General features: G+C 43.5%; 1 protein-coding gene across 7 annotated transcripts in view; it reads right to left on the reverse strand.

Annotated features, from left to right (window-relative positions):
• dachs (unconventional myosin-IXb-like dachs) overlaps window positions 1-21,444 on the reverse strand; it is a 512,416-nt gene that overhangs the window by 24,459 nt on the left and 466,513 nt on the right. Inside the window, exon 25 of one of the 7 annotated variants that reach the window (XM_075883317.1) lies at window positions 5,082-5,626. The exons of the other annotated variants lie outside the window; for them this stretch is intronic. Within the exon in view, the coding sequence (XP_075739432.1) occupies window positions 5,586-5,626 (41 nt within the window). The 3' untranslated portion in view covers window positions 5,082-5,585. Of the gene's footprint in view, window positions 1-5,081; window positions 5,627-21,444 lie in introns of those variants that run through there. 7 annotated transcript variants of the gene reach the window in all.

The following is a 21,444-nucleotide window of genomic DNA, read 5'->3' on the forward strand; positions in this document are numbered from 1 at the left end:
GAGAGAGTGAGGGGTGTTCGCGCGGGGCTGGACGCTGGGGGATGGTATGGCTGGCTTCTTCGTCGCTCAATCTCTCCCCCACCGACTGGTCACCCGTCCCTTCCGCGTGAAATTCTTGGAAGCAGGTGCACATACCCGAGACTAATCTTCAGTGGGCAAAGGGGCAGATTTCTTTGCTTTTATTTCACCCTAAATTTGTTCACAATGTACTCGAAGCGTGGCTGGCCTCAAACGTGTTTCCCACTTTCTTCTGCAAGCATTTTTTTAGGGGGGGGGGGGGGGGGGGTGCATGTACGCTCTCACGCATGTGCGTGCAGAGGAGAGAGGGGATGTAAAGATTAGAGAGGAGAAAGGGGTGACAGAGGAGACAGGTAGTGGTGAGAAGAGAAGGGGAAGAGCATCAACACGAGTTAGCAGCAACTCACGATTGTGCAGATCACTACAGGGAGGTTTATTCGGGGAGAAATCGGGTTTAACCCGATTCTCCTGAAACTTGTTCGGGGTGCAAGAATCGGGTAAAATCGGGTTTTACCCGAAAACGAACAACCCTATATATATCCACCATTTATTATTACTGACTTACTGTCAATGGACATGTAGTCATACGTTGGTTATTCTAAAAAATTTGTTTATTCTCATGGCGATCAGTTTCTCCATCACCCCTTTTCAAAATTAAAAATTTTCTTTATATTAATCACTGGTTTCATGGCCAATTCTCCATGGTGGGTGGCAGACATATATCAAGGAAGAAGCAAGCAAGCTGCAAGCTTCTCCCACCATCCAGCTATATTCAGAAAATTAGGCATTACTGCTAATTCTTAAAATATCCTTTTCCTTTGGGCTACTTATCTGGGTCGCAGCAACAGGAGTGTCCGCATAAGAGTTTAGGAATTTCTTGGGGACACAAGGTTTTGTTGTTAGATTTCTTAATAATGTAATTATAGTTCTTTGAAATTATCATGCATTTATTAATATAAAGTGCTTTATTTACTGTACTTGTAGGTAACCTTATGATTGCCCAATTTTATTTTCTCTAGATGACTAAATAATTATTTTTGTCTTCATCAAAATTTGAAATTCCCTTTTCTCCATTGGATTACCTGCCAGCTTACTGGCCGATCCCCCGTACACGGCTAGAACACGGATAGAACAAGCACGCAAGCAAGCTTCTTCCGGCGTCAATGTGCACACTGCAATGTCTGTGACAAGCTGATGTGGACGTTTTCGTGAAGGGCATTGCAACTGTACTTTTCCCTATCTTCGCTGGTATCGTCAACGTGGACTGACGCCGAAGAAGGAAATGCCGGACAAACGCAGGCGAAAACGCGATATGTAGCTTGGCCTTTGTGATTTCACTATGTGTTGTACGAACATCTGCAGAACAGCTCCAATAAAATGCTAGTCGCGTTGAAGCAAAGTGGGCATGCATATGTGCCCAGACACATGAAGAACGATCTGCTGCGTGTGCGAGAAACGATAGAGCTCAACGCACATTCGACTATGTTCACTAGATTTCGTATGGTTCCTAAATATCCTAGCCTTACTTCGTATAACAGTCTGATGTGTTGCATTTACTGCTTCGGCCTTTGCTGAAACGGTGACTTCTTACCATCAGATGCTCGCATCAAGGCTGATTTGACGTGTGACATCACTATGCCACTCTTCGTGGTTCTGCAATGTGCTGAATTATAGTTCAAGATATTTCTTGTTTTTCATTCTAGGGCCATACATTCAGCAAGATTTATCAGGCAGAAAATTAATTAGTAAGTCTAAAAACTGAATTTCATATTCTTTTGTTGATCTGAAGGTGAACACAAGACCCACTCTTTCTCTTAAACGTTCCTAAAACATTTACAAGAATGCTGCTCCATCTTTCACCAAACAAGATACATCTCACACAGCTTCTAACAGATACAAAATGAAAAAAGTTCATAAGATGGCTTATAGATTCATAATTAATGAATATCAACTTGCATGTTGGAAAAAGAGAGACAACAAGCAAGACGACAATTTGTTCTGCCATCGATTCACGTGCTGCAGCAGCAACGCACGGAGTCAGGTTGTGGTCTTATTGAAAATAAACTCCTTTTTCTACACAATAGGAGGCTCGATTTTCTACAGCATACACTCCGATCTTAGAACTTTGTAACAGTGCAAACTTTTCTTTTTTAGAAATAGAAACAAAGTAAGACCGTGTGAAATTTCTATTCCTTATTATTCATCTGAGGGCTAAAATGAAAGAGCTTTTTGTAAGTTCTACAGATTCACACTTTTGACAAAGACACTGTTTATACATACAACTGCTAGTCATCCAAAATGACACATTTCAATGCAACTTCCTCCTGAGGGTAATTAAAAGAACTGACAACTGACTTTTTTTGACCCAGTTTTTTCCAAAGCAACTGAAAGCTTACCCTTCATAGTTTTTGTAGCTGCACTGGTTAATCCCACAAGCATGCAGTTACTTTATAGGCAGTATTTTTAGATCTGAATGGCTCTGAACACGGATGTCCCATTTTGTATCGCAACGCTAAAAATTGATAGCGATACTGGTAGGCTTTCTAGCGACTTGTAAATGCTGTAGTTCTGCTTTCACAAGAGTTCCTGCAACTATGTTTAACCTTGTTTGTTCTGAGCTTTACAACTATTTTTGAAAATAACAAGCCGTTACAATGAAACAATGTGGCTTTATACAGCTTCCCTATATTTTTAACGTGTTGTGTGAACCTGCACCCAAGTTTGATGCACCTGTGTCGTGAATGGCTTGTCCTGTCGTCATTACTTTCTTTATACAGGAGCCGAGCCAAGTCCCCAGAAACGTGACTGCCCACATGTGCTCCTGCACTGAGTAGAAGTACATGTCCTTTCTTAGAGAAAGTGTAGGTATAAAAACAATGTTGGGCTCCAAAATCTTAGCGGCCTGGAAACTGCATGCACAGATTGATGAGCACGCAGAAAAGTTGCTCAAGATGCCCTGACGAGCATTGGAAAGCAGTGCCACTTTAATGCATACTACTAATGCAGGCCTATATGCAGATTTTTATGCAGTAATATCTTTTATCATGAAGGAGCGAACTACATTTCAGTACCAACAAGAAAATTTTTGATCGCGTACACTAATCTATGGTTACGTGACAGGGTACGTCAAATAATTAAAGTTTCTGCCAGAAGGTGGCGCCATAGGCCATTTTTTGGACTGGCACAAATGATGGACGTGTTTTTTAAGTGCTCCTGATCGACTGCACAGATAAGTGGCCTTGCATGTTTTGAGCTTGTTTTTATAATTAATAAGGCAGCAGATTAAACATTTGTAGCACTTACTACATTGCACAGCTTTTTAGTAGGTTTGTATGTGTGTTTTGTTTGTTTGTGTTTTTTCTTTTGCCACCCTGTGGGTGAGGCACGCTACACTGAATACACAAATTTTTGTAGTAGAGCTTAAACTTTCTTTTTATCCTAGGGCAGGATTCGTCTTACGCCGTGTTTTGTAATTATCGAGTGGGACAATTCATAAGGAGTATTGGAGTCAAACAGACATGTTAAAAAGGCTGTAAAATGTTCAGGATGCACGGTGGGTTTGAACATGAATGTTAATGCAGATGCAAAAGAAGAGAAGGCTAACCCCAAGTGTAGGCAATGCGAGGTCGAGGAAAAAATGGCGAAAATGATGGTTTCCCAGAGAATCATTGATGAGAATCACTGAGCTGGAGACTGTATTGGCGACATAGCAAGAAAAAACAAGGGCTATGGGAGAAAGGCTCAGGTCTGCCAAGGAAGCACTAGCGAAGGTGAACAAAGGAGTGGCCGATGGAGAGAACGGTAGGGCACCGGCAACCAGAACGGCGGAGAAGAAAGAGCAAGCAAGTTCGGTAAAAAACAGGTTCAGCTGGTTCAATGGTCGCAAGACGCAGCTTCAGCGAAGTAGTGATGGGATTGGGAGTGGACAAAGCAGCCAGCGTCGCAGGTGGAAGTAACCCCCAGTTGCAGGACGCTCCAGTTGAAAAGTCACAGCACGTGATCATCGTCGGGAACTCGAATTCAAGTTGATACACAGAAGCAATCAAAGAGAGGGTAAGAGGTGATAAGAGGGTTGTAGTAGCGATGTTCCCACGATGCATGCTGGAAGCAGTCATGAGGCAAGCGAGCACAAAACTCAAAACTACAGCTGATGGACGAAACCTCGTGATAATTGCAGGCGGTTTAAACGATGTCTTAAATGAAGATGCGGAAGGACTAGCGACCACACTGGCGAAAGGGGTCGATGACATGCGTGCCATTTCTCCTCAGGTACAGGTAGTGATATGCACGATACCGGAGGTATTGTTGCGTGACGGCAACCTTTAAGAAGTGGTTGTCAATGCAAACCAACAGATATGACGAATGAGTTGAAAGAAATGCTTCGGGGTGGTGGAAATAAATAGAGCGGCGCATAGGTTGGGTGATTTTCAATGAGACAAAATTCACTTCGATGGGAAGCTAGGTCATGAGGTGGGTTGGCGACTTGCAGGACGCGCAGTAGCTCTTTTGGGGCTGATGCGGTTTCTTCAGGGTACAGGATAGTTACTAACGAGGAAAACAACCAGGGGGACTCTTTGACAGGTGGTATAGACAGATACGATTCCAAAGTGGCACCGATATATAAGACACGTCCAGGGCAGAAATCAACGCAGCCACAAGGGCCGAGCCAATTCAGACGTATGATATACAGTATTTACTCGCTTAATACTCGCACTCGCATAATTCTCGCACCCCCACATCGCCCAACCATAGCCTCCTTTATTTTCTGTGCCTGCGCTTTGCCGCCGGGATCAAAGGGAGCTGACCATCAGGCTGAGTTCCCACAATCACCACCAGGCGGCGCTGCCTTCCCAGAACCGGCACAGCCTGTTCACTGACTCCGGTGCTACCGCCGGCACTGACGGGTGGGTCCTTCGTTGCGCGTTTGTAAGCGCGGCAAGCTTAAAAAACAAAAGTGTGATACCACTCCCGTGTGCCACTTAAATATTTAGGAAATAACATATGCAAGAGAGAAAGAATAAGTACGCAAGATAGCACATTGAACAGAACACCATACCTTCAAGGAAACGGTAGAGAAACTTGTTTATTGCGTATTAATTCATTCGCAACCTGCGGAAACGAACAAGAGGGCGTCGATCGAAACGTTCCTCACACGCACACAGTCTGACGAGCTTTAGTACCCTCGTTGACACTGTTCACAAGCAGCAATCACAATTTTAGCAATCACAATTTTTTTTTCTGATCGCCGCGTCACTTCTCGGGGCTTTTGTCGAAGGCTGCAAGTAGCGCGGATATTCTTCGAATACGCTAGGCACCACACCTTTCATAAGCCTTCGTGTTTTACATCCTTGCTTAAAATCAGAAGCAGCGAAATGACGACTGCACACGGTTGAGTAGCAGGAAGTGGTGTTCGGCGTCCAATTGTCTCGTGAAATGACTTTTATCCACTTTTGCCGCAACTCCTCGTCGCTTGGAATTTCGTGGAATGAAATTCCTACTTCCTTTTTTTTGCTTGAAGACTTGCAACCGGGCACGCAACAGTACGCCATCGCACCTGACGCGGGTCATCACAGCCGAATAAACCACGGAGACTTGTGTGCGTAGGCCGCTGCACGAGACAGAAACGAGAGAAACCGTAAACTAACATTCCTGATTACTTAGCGAAATTCGCTAATAGGTGCGCGGAAAAGCCTCATGAGAAAGAAGCGCGAAAAATGATAGCAAAGCATGAAACCGGCCCTGCAAACACGGGGTGCAAACGACGTTGTTTGTTTACACGCACTCACTTATTGCCGCGTGTCATCTGTTCACGCAACACAATGAAGCAACAGTTAAATATCATACTTGCTGAAAGTACCACGCTGCGAAGATAGGTGCGCGGAAAAGTATTGCCAGAAAGAAGCGCGAAAAATGATAGCCGCGCTTGACAACGGCCGTGCAAACGCGGGGTACAAACGACGTTGTTTGTTTATACGCACTCAGTTAATGCCGCGTGTCATCTGCTCACGCAACACAATGAAGCAACAGTTACAATTATACTTGCTGAAAGTACTACGTACCGTTTTGGTCGTAAATAATTGGTGTTGCAAACGTATGCGACACGAACAAAGGTTTCCTGGAGATGTGTCGCCGCGGCTGAATGCGCCGACTCGATGGATGGATGGATGGATGAATATGGCTGTACCCTTTGGATCGGGCGGTGGCTCACGCCACCAAGCCGTAATACTTAATGAACCCAAAACTATATTTATTTTTTTTTCTTAAAAAGTTACTTTGAGGATTCGTACTTTGCAGTGAAGAGTTTAATTTTCACTCGTGCCTTGACTTTAGCCACCAATCAGATAACCTCCTTCTAGTTAAGTCTACTTGCTTAAAGTCTATTTTGCCCTCCCGGTACCTAAACGCCAGTGCTTTGAAAAACTCTGTGCCATCATCCTGAACTATAGGGCAAAGCCCTTTACAGAACATTATCAAGTGTTCGGCAGTTTCTTCTTCCTCTCCACACGCACTGCATACTGTGTCTACCCCTTCGTATTTGGCCCGATATGTCTTGGTTCGCAGTACTCCCGTTCTGGCCTCAAACAGTAGAGAACTACCCCGAGTATTATCATAGATCCTTTCCTTGGCAATTTCCTGCTTAAACGTTCGATAGATCTCTAGTGCGGACTTCTTAATCATTCCCATTCTCCACATGTCAGTCTCCATTTCCTTCACTTTCTTCTTAACCGATAGTTCTTTTTGGTTTGGCCACCTGCTGTTTTCTAAGTATTTACCAGTCAACTTCCTGGTTCGCTTCCTCCATTTTGTATCAACATTCTTCATGTACAAGTAGCTCAAAACCTTCCTAGCCCAACGCTCTTCCCCCATTTCTCTCAATCGCTTCTCAAATTTTATCTTGCTGCTAGCTTCCCTGCCCTCAAATGATGTCCATCTCATATCACCTTGTACTCCCTGATTTGGTGTATTCCCGTGAGCTCCTAAAGCAAGCCTACCAATTCCACGTTGCTTAATTTCTAATCTTGCTTGAACTTCTGATCTCATGCACAAGACCGCATTGTCGAACGTCAGCCCAGGAACCATGACCCCTTTCCATATTCCTCTCACAACATCATACCTATTGTAATTCCACAGTGAACTATTTTTCATGACTGCTGCATTCCTGTTACCTTTAGTCGTCACGTATATTTCGTGTTCCCTCAGATACTCGGTCCCATTACTTATCCATACGCCCAGATATTTGTATTTATCTGTTATCTCTAGCGTGACCTCCTGTATTCTAAGCTCACTACCTTCATTGTCATTGAAAATCATGACTGCTGATTTTTCCTTACTGAATCTGAAATCTAACCTATCTCCCTCATTACCGCAGATGTCCATCAATCTCTGCAAATCTTCCTTGTTGTTGGCCATTAGCACTATATCATCTGCGTACATTAATGCTGGTAGTGCCTGATCAATAAGTTTTCCTTGTTTGACTAAAGAGAGGTTGAAGCCCTGTCCACTTCCCTCTAATTTTGCCTCTAATCCTTGTAGGTACATCATAAATAATAAGGGTGACAGGGGGCACCCCTGCCTAAGCCCCCGTTTTACCTCTGCAGGCTTGGATACCTGTTTTTCCCACTTTATAACTACCTTGTTACCTTTATAGATACCCTTTAAAAGATTAGTGACTACATGTTCCACGCCTAGTGTGTCCAGTATTCCCCACAATTCCTCTTGAACCACGCTATCGTATGCTCCCTTGATATCCAAAAATGCTAGCCACAGGGGCCTGTGTTCTTTTTCTGCTATTTCGATGCACTGCGTCAGTGAGAACAGATTGTCTTCCAAACTCCTGTGTTTCCGAAACCCATTCTGCAGTTCCCCCAGCACCCCCTCATCCTCTATCCACGCTTGCAGTCTTTCCTTTATAATCAGCATCGCCAGCCTGTAGACCACTGATGTCACTATTATAGGACGGTAGTTGTTTATGTCAGATTTGTCCCCCTTTCCTTTATAGATCATGCTCATCCTGCTAAGTTTCCATCCATTGGGAACTTCACCATCGATTATTATTTTGCTCACTGCCTCTCTCAAAGCCTGCTTAGACTTCGGACCTAATGTCTTTATCAGCCTAATTGGAATGCCATCTGGGCCTGTTGATGTACTACCAGGAACCTTTTTCTCAGCCCTTTCCCACTCTTGTTGTGAAAATGGAGCCATTGCACCACTTGATTTGTCCTTGTCTATTGTGGCGCATAAAGTACTTCTTTGTTGAAATTTTTCTGTCACCCTTGTTCTTATATATTCAATAGCTTCGTCCCCTTTTAGCCTAGCACCTTGGGCTGTAGTTATAAAACTCTGCTTTAGGCTCGTCTCATTTCTTAGGGAGTTTAGATGGTTCCAAAATTTCGCAGCTGCCTATCTATCTTTTTTATGTACTTCTGCCAGCCACTGAGCTCCCTTCCTTCTAATCTTTTCATTGATCAGAAGGGATGCATCCCTTTTACAGCTTAGAAAGGTTGCCCATTTTCTTTCAACATCATCTGTCGGTTCACCCCGCTGCTTAGCATGTCTGTGTTCCCTAGAGGCTTCCTGACGTTTTGCTATGGCTCTTTTAACTTCCTCATCCCACAAACTTTTGGGTTTGTGTCTTCTTTTCCGGGGTGATTTGTCACGCGTCTTAGCAAGCTCTAGCTCAAAGAGTCTAATTAGATTCGTGTATGTCCACACTGTCTTATTATCCTCCGTGATTACTTTCTCAATTTGTTTAGTGGCTATTTCAATTTGCCTTTCTGAATAAAAATTTTCCTGTAGTTGCTCATCTTGTCTCCTTCCCACTTTCACTGCTCTTCCAAAACTTAGCTTGATACGTTTGTGATCGCTACCCAGACTTCTGGAGCCACCTTCATCTATGTGCATTCCCCTGAGCTTATCATACATCCTATGTGACATCAGTGCATAATCTATCGTCGTCTGAAGCCTTCCTACCCCCCATGTTATTTGTCCTTCACACTTCTCGGTACTGTTGCAAATGATCAAATCAAGCCTTTCACACATATCTATGATCATTTTGCCTGTCGGGTCGGTATACCCAGCTATATCTTCTATGTGCGCATTCATGTCTCCTAGTATAATTATCTCGCACTCTCTTCCTAACTCCTGAATGTCCTTTGATATACACTCTACAATTGCCTGGTTTTCCTCTCTGGCCTTTGCTCCCGTCCACAAGTACACGAAACCAAGGAGTGTCATTTGACTTGCCACTTTCCCTTTTAGCCATAAATGTTCCTTGCACTCCTGCTTGACCCTTTGCCAGTCTGTACTTTTATGAATGAATGCCCCAATACCACCCCCCTTTCTGCTGCCTTCTGTTCTATTACAATATTCCCACGCGTAGTCCGGATTGTTCGGAGGTTGTTCCATGTCCCTGAGATGTGTTTCTACAAAACCGTATACCATCGGCCGATGGATGGATGGATGGATGGATGGATGCTATGAGCGTCCCCTTTATAACGGGGTGGTGACAAGTATGCCACCAGGCTCGACAAAAAAAAAAAAACCTTTTTTTCTTTTTATGTTGGCCTAATGCCTCTACTTCGATAAATTCTATCTTAATGGAAAAAAAGGTAAATTTTCAGCTTAAGTTCTCTGCCATTTACGGCACACTGTCCACATTTTATTTTTCCAATATTTATTTTTGTCCTTTCTCTCTAATTTTCTGCCACCAATACTCTAACCGTCTCTTACTTATTTCAATCGCGGGTGTGTTCAGCTTTCCATTGTTGTCCCTAAAACCCAAGGCTTCCTGTAGGCTCGTGCCCAAACGTACACCTGGGTGGATATCTCCACATTCAATCAGAACATGCTCCGCCGTTTCCTTATCTTTCCCGCAGCATGTGCATTGTTCTTCTTCTTTACTGAATCTTGCTTTATAACTACGCGTTCTAAGGCAACCCGATCTCGCTTCAAACAGTAAAGCGCTTCCCCTTGAATTATCGTAAAATGCCTCCCTCCTTATTTCATTTTTGCCCTTTCGGTAGTTACTCAGAGCCGGTTTTTTTTTTCTTCACAACGAACGACGCTCAACAGCGTCGTTCGTTGTGACAAGCAGGAGCACTGCCTAACCGTCACTGACCTACAAGTCGTTCGTCGCCGTTCTGCTTCATCATGGTGCCCAACGCGATTTCGCTGAACACTGATTGCTTCATCTGCGCCATCCACCACGCGACTTATGGATATGCACTCGTTCTACGCATTGTTGAAACCCCGTGATGGATGGATTCTGGGATGCGAGCGCCCCTGGCGGACAGCAGACGCAAAAAGAGAGGAGGCTGCGGGAGGCGGCCGAACGGGCCCGGCGGACTGACTGCGCGGGCACAGAAAATAAAGGAGGCTATGGCCCAACAAACATACGACTTCTTTTTTTCCTCAAGTAATTATCACACCCCCAAAAACTGACACAATAATGTTGTCTGCGCGTTCCAGCCACTGATAATAGCGCGCGTCATTTGGCGCTATCTCTTAAGCCTCAATCGTACTATTACTGCACGGATATACAATCTAATCCAAGCCAAGCCAAAGTGGCAAGTGCGCGTTGCAGCGTGTTTTGTATGTTGTGTTGGTAATCTTGTCACGTTGTGGGGCAATACTGAAGCTACACGGCTGCTTTCAAGTTGAAAATGATAGATCATGCACTAAACAATGACAACAGGGCCGCCGGTAGGCCCTACGGAGTCTTCGAATTTTGTGTTTGCTACTGGTGACGGCAGCTGAAAGCTACCAAGACGCGTTGGGCCTACCGTGTGCCTAAAACTGGGATTGACCGTAAACTTTATTTCTTCAGAAGGAAACTGCAGACGATCCTATTAAATAGCTATCAGCCCAATACTGACGTCCCACGCTTACCTTTTGAGGGCTCCTGTTGCACGACGAATGCTACCGCTACGGCCGGAACACCCACAAGCTTTGCATATGGTATTCTAATGCTCGACTACTTGCTTGCACTTTCAGTGTCTCAAATAAATCTTGCGTTGTGTTGAACCAGTGCTTTTAATGTTGAGGTAAGTTTTAATTAGTACTTCTCAAAGCTTGCTGTTAGTTGCTGGTGTGAGAATCCGATTTGCGGCCACTTCGTTTTCTTTTTTGCACTGTACAATTTCGTGGAAAGTTTTCTCGGCAAGGTTCTGTATGGCATTGCATAAGTCAGTTGCCAGACTTTGGGGTGGTTGTTGCCAGACTGCCACCAAATTGATTGGATAAGTTTGCCCCTGTCGTTGTGGTTTTTTCGTGAGGATTTAGTGTCAACCGCGGTGCATTTTGCGAGTGCGTGAGCTACCTTGGCCATTTTAATTAACAAAATGAACGGAAAACGAATGTTCCAGAAGTCGGGGTGCATTCTCTTGCGGCGTGCGCTGCTGTGCAATTAAGAGATTGTGTCTTAGAGTTAGGGAATTAATGATGCGTCGTCCGTGCGATGAACTTTTTCACGAGTGTGTGTGCAATGTAATTAACGCAATGAACCGCGCGTTACAGCAGTCGGGGACCATTCTCTTGCTATGTGCGCTGCTGTGCAATTAAGAGATCGCGGCTCAGTAATAGGGACGACAGGGAAAACTGAATAGAGTCGCAGCAGGCGGTGCGCTGCCCTCCCCTCTTTCTGTTGTTTTTTCACAGCTGATCGTGCCGCTTCGACCACTTGCCACGACCGCGTGCCCTTGAATGAATAGGGTCCAGATAGATGAATATGGGTCCAGAAGCTTAGGTAGTGATCACAAACGTAGCAAGCTCAGTTTTGGAAGAGAAATGAAATTGGAAAGGTTGCATTACGGGCAACCACACGGTAGTATTTATTCAAAAAGAAAATTAGAAATAATAACTGAAGAGATTGAAAATATAATCACTGAGGATACTAAAACAAAGTGGACGTACACACATCTAACTCGATTGTTTGAGTTAGAGCTTGCTAAGGTAGGAGTAAAATCAACAGGAAAAAGCAGACACAAACCGAAGAGCTGGTGCGATGAGGAAGTTAAGAGAGGCATAGTAAGACGTCAGGAAGCCTTCAGGGAACACAGGTATGCTAAACAGAGAGGCAAACCGGAATATGATGTTGAAAGATAATGGGATAACTTTTTGAGCTGCAGAAGGGAAGCTTTCGATTTGATCAGTGAAAAGATTAGAAGAAATGATGGTGGAAGTAATCAAAAAGGATAGAAAGGCAGCTGCAAAGTTTTGGAACCATCTCAATTCTCCGAGTAATAAGACAAGCACGGAACACAGGTTTATATCTACAGTTCTGGGGGTCAGACCAGAAGTGGGTGAGGCAGTGGAATATATAAAAACAATGATGACAGAAAAATTTAAACACCAAGAAAACACAGCATGCACCATACCAGATGAGGATGGACCTTAGCTCAGTGGCTCCACTGGAACAACGAGAGTGGGAAAGGGCAGAGAAAAGGGTTCCTAATAGCACATCAACAGGCCCTGACGGCATCCCAATTATGCTAATAAGGAAATTAGGACCAAACTTTAAGCAAACATTAAGAGAGGCAGCGGGGAAAGCAATAATGAATGGTGAAGCTCTCAATGGGTGGAAACTAAGCAGAATGAGCATGATCTGTAAAGAAAAGAGGGACAAAGCCGATATAAAGAACTACCGTCCTATAACAGTGACATCAGTAGTTTACAGACTGGTGAACAGATAATAAAGGAAAGACTACAGGCATGGGTGGAGAATGAGGGGGTGCTGGGAGAACTACAAAATGGGTTCCATCAACGAAGGAGGTTGGAGGACAATCTGTTTCCATTGATGAAGTGCATTGAAATAGCAGAAAAAGAATACAGAACCCTGTGGCTGGAATTTCTAGATATCAAGGGAGCTTACAATAGTGTGATTCAAGAAGACTTGTGGGGAATACTGGACACACTAGATGTGGAAGATGAAATAACTAATCTTCTAAAGGTTATCTATAAAAGTAACAAGGTAGTTATCAAATGGGAAGAACAGGTATCTGAACCTATAGAGATATAACGCGGGCTTCGACAGAGATGGCGCTTGTCCCCTTTATTATTTGTGCTGTATCTCCAGAGACTAGAAGTCAAATTAGAGGGGAGTCGACTCGGCTTCAGCCACTCTTTTGCCAAGCAAGAAAAACACATAGAACAGTCATTACCGGTATTGATGTATGCAGATGATATAGTAATAATAGCCGACAACAACGAAGATCTGCAGGAATTGATAGACATCTGTGGTAATGAGGGAGACAGGTTAAATTTGAAGTTCAGCAGAAAAAAATCAGCAATCATAATTTTTAATGATAAAAAAGGCAGTGAGCATAAGATACAGGAAGTCACACTAGAAATAGTGGATAAATACAAATACTTGAATGTATGGATAAATAACGGGGCTGAGTATCTAAGGGAGCACAAAAGATACGTAATGACTAACGGCACCAGGAATGCAGTTGTAATTAAAAATATGGCACTGCAAATTACAATAGGTATGACATTGTGAGAGGGGTTTTGTCATGGTCCCGGGTTTGACGTTTGGCAATGCGGTCTTGGGTATGAAATCAGAAGTTCAAGCAAGATTAGAAATCAAACAACGTGGCATTGGTAGACTTGCTTTGGGAGCACACGGAAATACCCCAAATCAGGGGGTACAGGACATGGGATGGACATCGTTTGAGTGCAGGGAAGCTAGAAGCAAGACAGAAGTTGAGGAGCGATTGAGAAAAAAGGAAGAGGAGCGTTGGGCTGGAAAAGTTTTCAGCTACTTGTACATGAAGAATGTTAATACTAAATAGAGGAAGGGAACTCGAAAACTGTCAAGCAAGTATTTAGATGACAGCAGAATACCAAGCCAAAAGAAAACATCGGTTAAGAAGAAGGTGAAGGAAACAGAGAGGGATATGTGGAAAATGGGAATGCTTACGAAATCATCACTGGAGACCTACCGAACTGTTAAGCAGGCAATTGCAAGAAAAAAGATCTACAATAATTGTCAGGATAGTTCTCTGCTCATCAAGGCTAGAGAGAGAGTATTGCAGACCAAGATGTACCGAGCAAAATACGAAGGCACAGACCCGGTATGTATTGCTTAATGTCCTTCAGATGCTCTGCGATGGTATTCGTTGGGGTTGTCCACACGGCCGCGAAGCCCTGTAAATTTCGCTGAAAGAACCAACCAGTCAAAAGGGGCGAGGCGCAACGGACAGAAGTGGTACACAGAGCGAAAAAGATGAACATTTGATAATGTTCTGTAAAGGGCTCCACCCCATAGTCCAAGATAATGGCGCAGAATTTTTCAAGGCATTGCGGTTTAAGGACAGTGAATGCGAAATAGACTTTAAGCTGGTAGAAATAACCAGGAGGAGGCTAACTGATTGGTGGCTCCAATCGAGGCACAAGTAAAATTGAATCCTTAAACACACAGTGATAGTACTTAACTTTATGGCTAGGTGGCATGAGCTACCACCATATCTATTGGGCACAGCCGGATACATCCATCTATCCTGATTTTAAATGAAGGCATAAAAATAAAACTCCGCTTCTCACGAGAAAGACAGGGTTAGTTTGAGTCACTATGAGAGGATTTTTCCATCCGTGCAGTCATCTGATTTCACACCCTGGCCAGTTGTCGGTCCCTCTAAAGCATAGAAGAACTACCAAGTCCAGTTCTGTCTTCTTTCATCATTGCAACTATAGATTCACCTATTTTTGTGCTACAAATGCATCATAGTTTAATTTTATTAGCTTTTTTATTTTTTGTGTGTACGGTCTCATTGTATTTCGCCTTTCTTTTTTTCTTAGGGGCAAAGCTCCTTAGGGTGTGGGTCTGTCCATCCTCCGTTGGTGTATGTAGCCACTGCTGGCACATACCCAGAGTTATTCAATCATATGAGTTTCGAAACTGGGTTCCGAAACCCGGACACGCCATTGGCCGACTTAGCGAGTGTGAGCCGATCGTGGCGCCTCTGGGAGCGACAATACAAAACACTGCATTGCCACTTGTGCGCGTGCTTTTTTTTTTAGGCAGCTCAACGTCGCACGCAACACTGACGTCGCCTCAGTAAATGGCCTTAGCTTGCACGGCGCCCGCCGCCGCTGTCAGTCGTTTTCGCTCTGCAAAGGCGTAATCAAAGTCGGTGATGATGATGATGGTAGATTTTAGTGGCGCAAGGGCAACTCAGGCCAAAAAGTGCCAAACACAGGGTTTTTTGCAATCAAAGCCGGATCAAAGCGTCAAGATTTATTTGGTTGAAGGTGGTGCTTGCAATTTCGTGCTATCATGGTTTTAACGCTGCGCCCTGATTATTTCTATTACTCCTCGCTTGCTCGTTTGAAAATATGCGCTTGAGATCGATTGCTTACAGGAGGTTCGATAAATCTATTTAACTGTTCCACTCTGCGGTTCAGGATGTGTCTCACTAACATGACGGGAGTGATGGTCGCGCAAACAAGACACAGATACGGTAGAGTGCAAACCAAAGCACAACAATACAGATCAGTACTTACCGCGAATTGGCCGCTTTGTTTTGCATGCAGCGGCCGAATTCCACTAATCGCGAAATCAATGAGACACTGGCTGGAATCTCATATAATTATGAAAGCCCGATGACAAGAAAGTGGAAACTTGAACATTGCTATTTACTTGCAACTAGCACTGCAAACGTTCTTTTCTCTTCAGGTGCAATGTTCGAGGAGTCTTTCCAACGGCACCCACATTGGCTGCTCGGGCAACGTCGTCTACTGCCATCAACAGACTCACAGGTTGGATCCACCCGAATCAACGCTGCATCCCGCTTGCATCTTGCCTTGCCGCTGACTATTTTGCCGAAATGTAAACATTGTGGGCCCACCACATGAATCTCATAAACTACCGGCTTCGCTGCGCCGTTCATTATGCTGTGCTAGCTGTGTACCACACGAACATGCCGCTTATATAGCCACGTTACTTCTAGCGCAATGTGGAAAACGTGAAAAAGAACACAACATCAAGAGAACAAGCAGCTCCTCTGTCCTTTACCACGTCTCCAATACTGTGACAAAGTAACATGTTCAGCACCCTTAGGCACCAACTGACCTAAGAACGAATTCTAGGTGCTGCCATTCTGTTTGGCAGAATGCGGCAGCACTCACAATCTTTCTAAATGCAAAAACACGAAATATTTCATTTTCTAGTTAGTTTTGTTGTCAAGAGATGGCGCTACAATCTACTCACTTCCGCCATTTCAGCCAATGTTTTGTTTGTATTTTGATACATGGAGTTTATGGGGAGTTTCGCAACTCATATGATTGAATAACTCTGGCACATACCCACTCTAGAGTGGGTATGTGCCACAGCGGACACGAGATGGGAGATGGGTGTACTTGGAGTGTTCACTGGATGGACATACGGATGGATGGACGACTGGATGGACAGACAGACTAGCAGGCAGACAGACTAGCAGGCACACGGACTAGCAGGCACACGGACTAGCAGGCAGACGGACTAGCAGGCAGACAGACGCATGGGTGGACGGACGCATGGGTGGACGGACGCATGGGTGGACGCGCGGATTGGGTATGTGCCAGAGGGGATGCGGGATGCGAGATGGCTGTACTTGGAGTGTTCACTAGATGGATGCACGGACGGATGAATAGATATACTGGAAGGCGGACAAACAGAAGGCATGGATGGAAGCACGGATTGGGTATGTGCCACAGGGGATGCGGGATACGAGATGGCTGTACTTGGAGTGTTCACTAGATGGATGCACGGACGGATGAATAGATAGACTAGAAGGCGGACAAACAGAAGGATGGATGCACAGACAAACGGATGCATGAAGAGTTGGACGGACGGGCTCACGGACAGATGCACGGATGCATGGATGGACGCACGGACAGACGGAAGCACGGACGGGCTTACAGATGCTTTGCCATGCTCATCATCATTCACTCTGTGGATATGTTGTGGTAATTTTTTTTCAATTTGTATTTTCAATGCACACAGTGTATGTGTACATGCCTGCGTTCGCTGTATGTCATCCATATTTTGCAGTGTACAGGGGGGGGGGATGTAAAAAAGTGATACTAGGATAGGAATACATAGAATAGTAGCCTGCGAACTTATGAACAACCCTGTACATCCTGGCCACTTAATTTATTGCTTGAATCGCAGCACAACATTGTATGTTATCAGATAAAAATTGCAATTGTTTTTATTCCTGCAACAACAGCCAGTTGATGTGGACAATATTAATAAGCAAGCAAGCAAACAACAAGCAAAGTAGTCATAGAAGAATCTGAAAAGCTTTAAGTTCTCGCTATCCAGGTGCCCCTATCTCCATTGTTGACCACGCATAGAACAATTTGGAAAAAACGAGACAACAGAGCCAAGGACTTCCAACAGAGGTGCTCTTTGCCTCTGTCGTCTCGTTCTTTCCTAATTATTTTGTGCACTGTGAACATTTTGAAATGAATTCCCACCAACTTGCCCATGTGTGAGCTGCCTCAAACTACATTGTAAAGTTAAGCTTCATGTTTTTTTTAATTAGGTTCTGGAAGGTACACGAAAACAACTTGTACTGACAATTCGGGGCCAAGGAGACACAAAGTGAAAGAATAATTATTTCTGTCTGCAGTGCAATCAATTACAAACTTTATAATTAAGTTGTTACTGGCTACAGTAAGTTGGTTTTGCCTTTATTGAAAAAAATGTGGCCAGTGGTGTTTGCCCAAAGTTTTACTTGAAAGATTTCTTCCAGCATGTCAGTGCTCCGAGATATCAGGCTTCAAATTTTAATTCTCTTTTGCGTGGTTACCCATACAAGAGGGTGAGGGCTAGCGCAAAGGTTCTCCCTAAAGGGACATGTCTGTTGTGTGCGGCGTCTTATCTGTGAACAGGGTGAAGCATAGGCAGAGATGATAACAGTTAGCTTTGCCCTCTCGACCGGCAAAATCTAAACTCGAAGAACCCCTGCAACAAGTGTCGTAACATGCAACTGCAGAGCCTCTACCGAAAGCAGCAGATGCCTTACCGAGATGAAGGCATGAGCGGAGAATCCGGACGTCAGTGCGCATGCGTAATAATGACTAGAGAAGTGTTCAAGGTCATGAGGTGCGTGTGTCGTATTTTCTTTCGCCACGCCATTCTTCCCTGCTTAACTTCCAGCTATTTCGTCGGGACAAGAAGAAAGAATGCAATTGCAGCGTGCGACAAATTTGGGAACACCGCTCGTACTGAACTGATTCTAGAAACTTTGCGGCGGTAAATTTGTGGGGCAACAAGCATGCTTACTGGCTCCATGGCTACTTGAAAAAATGTTGCAGGGCCCCTTTAAAAGAACATGTTACCCTCAAATCAGTTCTTAATTTTATTAAGCCTGTTATGACGGCTTATATACTCCAAGTATAATTTAAAGACATTAAGCATCTTGGAGGTTATCACTCGCATCCTACCGAAACTACTACTCAAGGTTGTTTCGACTTTCTTTAAACGAAAAAAAAAAAAAGGCATTTTCATAGAGCCTCTATTTTAATTCAAAAGAGATATTGTGCAGGTTATTCGGGCCATGATAAATATTCCTTTTTTCATATATGATACATACCATTTGAACTGGATTCGAAATTATTCAATCAAAATCACTATTTGCTTCGAACCTAAAATTCACTATTCGCACAAGCCTAATCAAAACGCTTCACCTGTCAAGACGCCAATGCCCAAAAAAGGGTTCAAAATTGTACCTGACTTTTGGAGCCACGCAAAGCACAAACTGATCTCGCATCCACTTGATGACTCGACGGAGTACTTTTGTCAGAATACTCACACACGCAAATGTTATCCCGTCCTTCATGTCGTTCACATCGCTGAGCTCTGTTACATAAACTCGTTTTTTAACAAAGCGCCAAACTAAAAAAGTTACACCACCTCCTGCTAAAAGAAACCATGTGTAGACGCGAAGCAGCAGGCCCAAAGGCTTACACAGGCGGCAGCATTGCGCAGAAGAGAAACCTGGGGAAGCGCAAAACACCCAGTGATGGATTGGTGTTTCCTACAGGAACATTCCACTCGCTGCTAATGGGCAATGAGAGACAGAAAACTCCAGTTGATTCGGTTTCAAGAAACGCTCTAACAGATGCTGCCTGTGTCGACGTTATGAGCCAGGAGAGTGCAGTAAAGAAGGGGGAGGAAATGTAAGTGCCGCTGGGTGGGATGCCTAGAAGAGAGAAAGGGGGAGCGAGCATAGGCTAGCAGATGCTACCTGCGTCGGGGTTGTGAGGGGAGAAAAGGAGGAAGTGTAGGAGAGGAGAGAAAGAGGAAATGTGCACTAAGGGTGATCATGCCGCACATCGGATTGAACTCGGCTATAAGGTGCTTCGCATGTAAATGTCGAGTGAAGCAAGGACAGGGGATCTTAGTGGCCAAAACAACACTCCTGCACACCCAATGCACTGTTGTGGGAAACGTCTATCCCACAGTTTCTTCGCCCTGGTAGAGGAATGTGATTTATTATTTTTATTTACAGATACTGCAATCACCATTTGGTGATTTTAGCAGGGTGGTACATGAAGTTAGTCATGAACAAATGGCAAGTACAATGACATATAATATATACAGGTTATACAATGTGTATAGGGCAAATACAAACTTCAACTGGCAATAACATACAATAAAAAATAGGAGACTACAATTATACAAGCTTGTACAGTGGTATGTAATGCTATTTAACAATTCAACTGGTTAGTGCACTTTCTAATTCCGAGGAAAACAATGCCAATGAGGGTGCTGAAACAATTGCATTAGTTAGTTTGTTCCACTCGACTATGGTGCGAGGAAAAAATGAATACTTAAAGCAATTATTGCGTGTGGGAAAGGGGGTTATGGCGAGGTCATGTCTCTGCCTGGTAGAGTAGCCAGAAGAAAAAGAAAAAATATCGGCTATGTCTACTTGATATTGACCGTTAATTAGTTGTTACAGAAACTTAAGCCTTGAGTTACGGTATCTTAATGATAAAGGTGAAAGTTGAGCTCTGCTTAATAGGTCAGTAACAGAAGTCCTCGAAAAATTATTGTAGACAAAACGAACTGCTCTTTTTTGCACTTTTTCTAATTTGTTAATGTTAGTCTTAGTAAAAGGATCCCGTATAGTAGCGGCGTAATCTAATATTGGTAAAACAATTGATTTGTACGCTAAAAGGCGGACAGAAGGAGTGGATAGTTTGAGAGCACGACATAGAAAAAACAGTTTGTAAGTTGCATTGGCCGTTACATGTGTAATGTGTTTGTTCCAGCAGAGATCATTCGATATGTAAAGCCCCAAGTACTTATAATTAGTGACTTCAGTCAAAAAGGTGTTGTTAGCATTGTATCTGAAATGCAAAGGTTTTTTCATGTGTGTAATTCGCATAAAAACAGTTTTATCAAAGTTAATGACCATCTGCCATTCCTCGCACCAGGAGGCTACTTTTTGAAATGCCTTATTTAACAGAAGTTGGTCGGATGTGCTATGAACCTCAGAGTACAAAACACAGTCATCTGCGTAAAGTTTCACTTTAACAGGAATTTGTTTTACAATATCATTAATGAACAAAATAAACAGTAGAGGCCCTAGAACTGAGCCCTGGGGAACGCCAGAACCAACCATTACATATTTTGAGTTGCAATCGCGAAAAGAAACAAGTTGTTGTCGTTTAGTTAGGTAGAAAGAGAGCCAGCCCATTAACTTTTTGTTTTTAAGTATTTTCTCTAATTTAAAAAGTAATTTTTTGTGGGAAACCTTATCGAAGGCTTTGGCGAAGTCCATAAAAATAGCATCTAATTGTTTGCCGTGGTTAATACTTTTCGCTAAGTCATGTACGGTTTCAACTAGCTGAGTGCAGGTTGAAAAACCTTTTCTAAATCCGTGCTGATGTCTCGTTAAGAAATTGTGTTTGTTGAGAAACTCTACGATATGATTGTGTATTATATGTTCTAATATTTTGCAACATGTTGAAGTTAATGAAATTGGTCTATAGTTACCGACCTGGTTTTTGTTTCCCTTTTTGTGTAATGGTTTAATTCGGGCAGTTATCCAATCATGCGGTAGTTCACCATCGAGTAATGATTTACAGAACAGCACATACAAATACTTTGATGTCCATTCTGCATACCTTTTTAAAAAGTCATTGGGTATGCAATCAGGGCCAGGTGATTTTTTCGTGTCTAGTTTCAGTAACATGTTTAAGATACCCCTTTCCGAGATAACAACATCAGACATGGGAGGTAAGGAGACATCAAAAGTTGGCAAGGTACCATTGTCTTCAGTGTAAACAAATCTGAAGTGTTCATTAAAAAGGTTCGCGATTGATTCATGATCACTTATCTCTCTGCCATCGTCACTAAATATTTCGCATTCATTTGACTTAGGAGAAATTGTTCTCCAAAACTTCTCTGGCGATGAAGTAATGAAGCTAGGT

This window comes from Rhipicephalus microplus, unplaced genomic scaffold (assembly GCF_043290135.1).
Source record: "Rhipicephalus microplus isolate Deutch F79 unplaced genomic scaffold, USDA_Rmic scaffold_16, whole genome shotgun sequence".
In the NCBI taxonomy this organism is placed as follows: domain Eukaryota; kingdom Metazoa; phylum Arthropoda; class Arachnida; order Ixodida; family Ixodidae; genus Rhipicephalus; species Rhipicephalus microplus.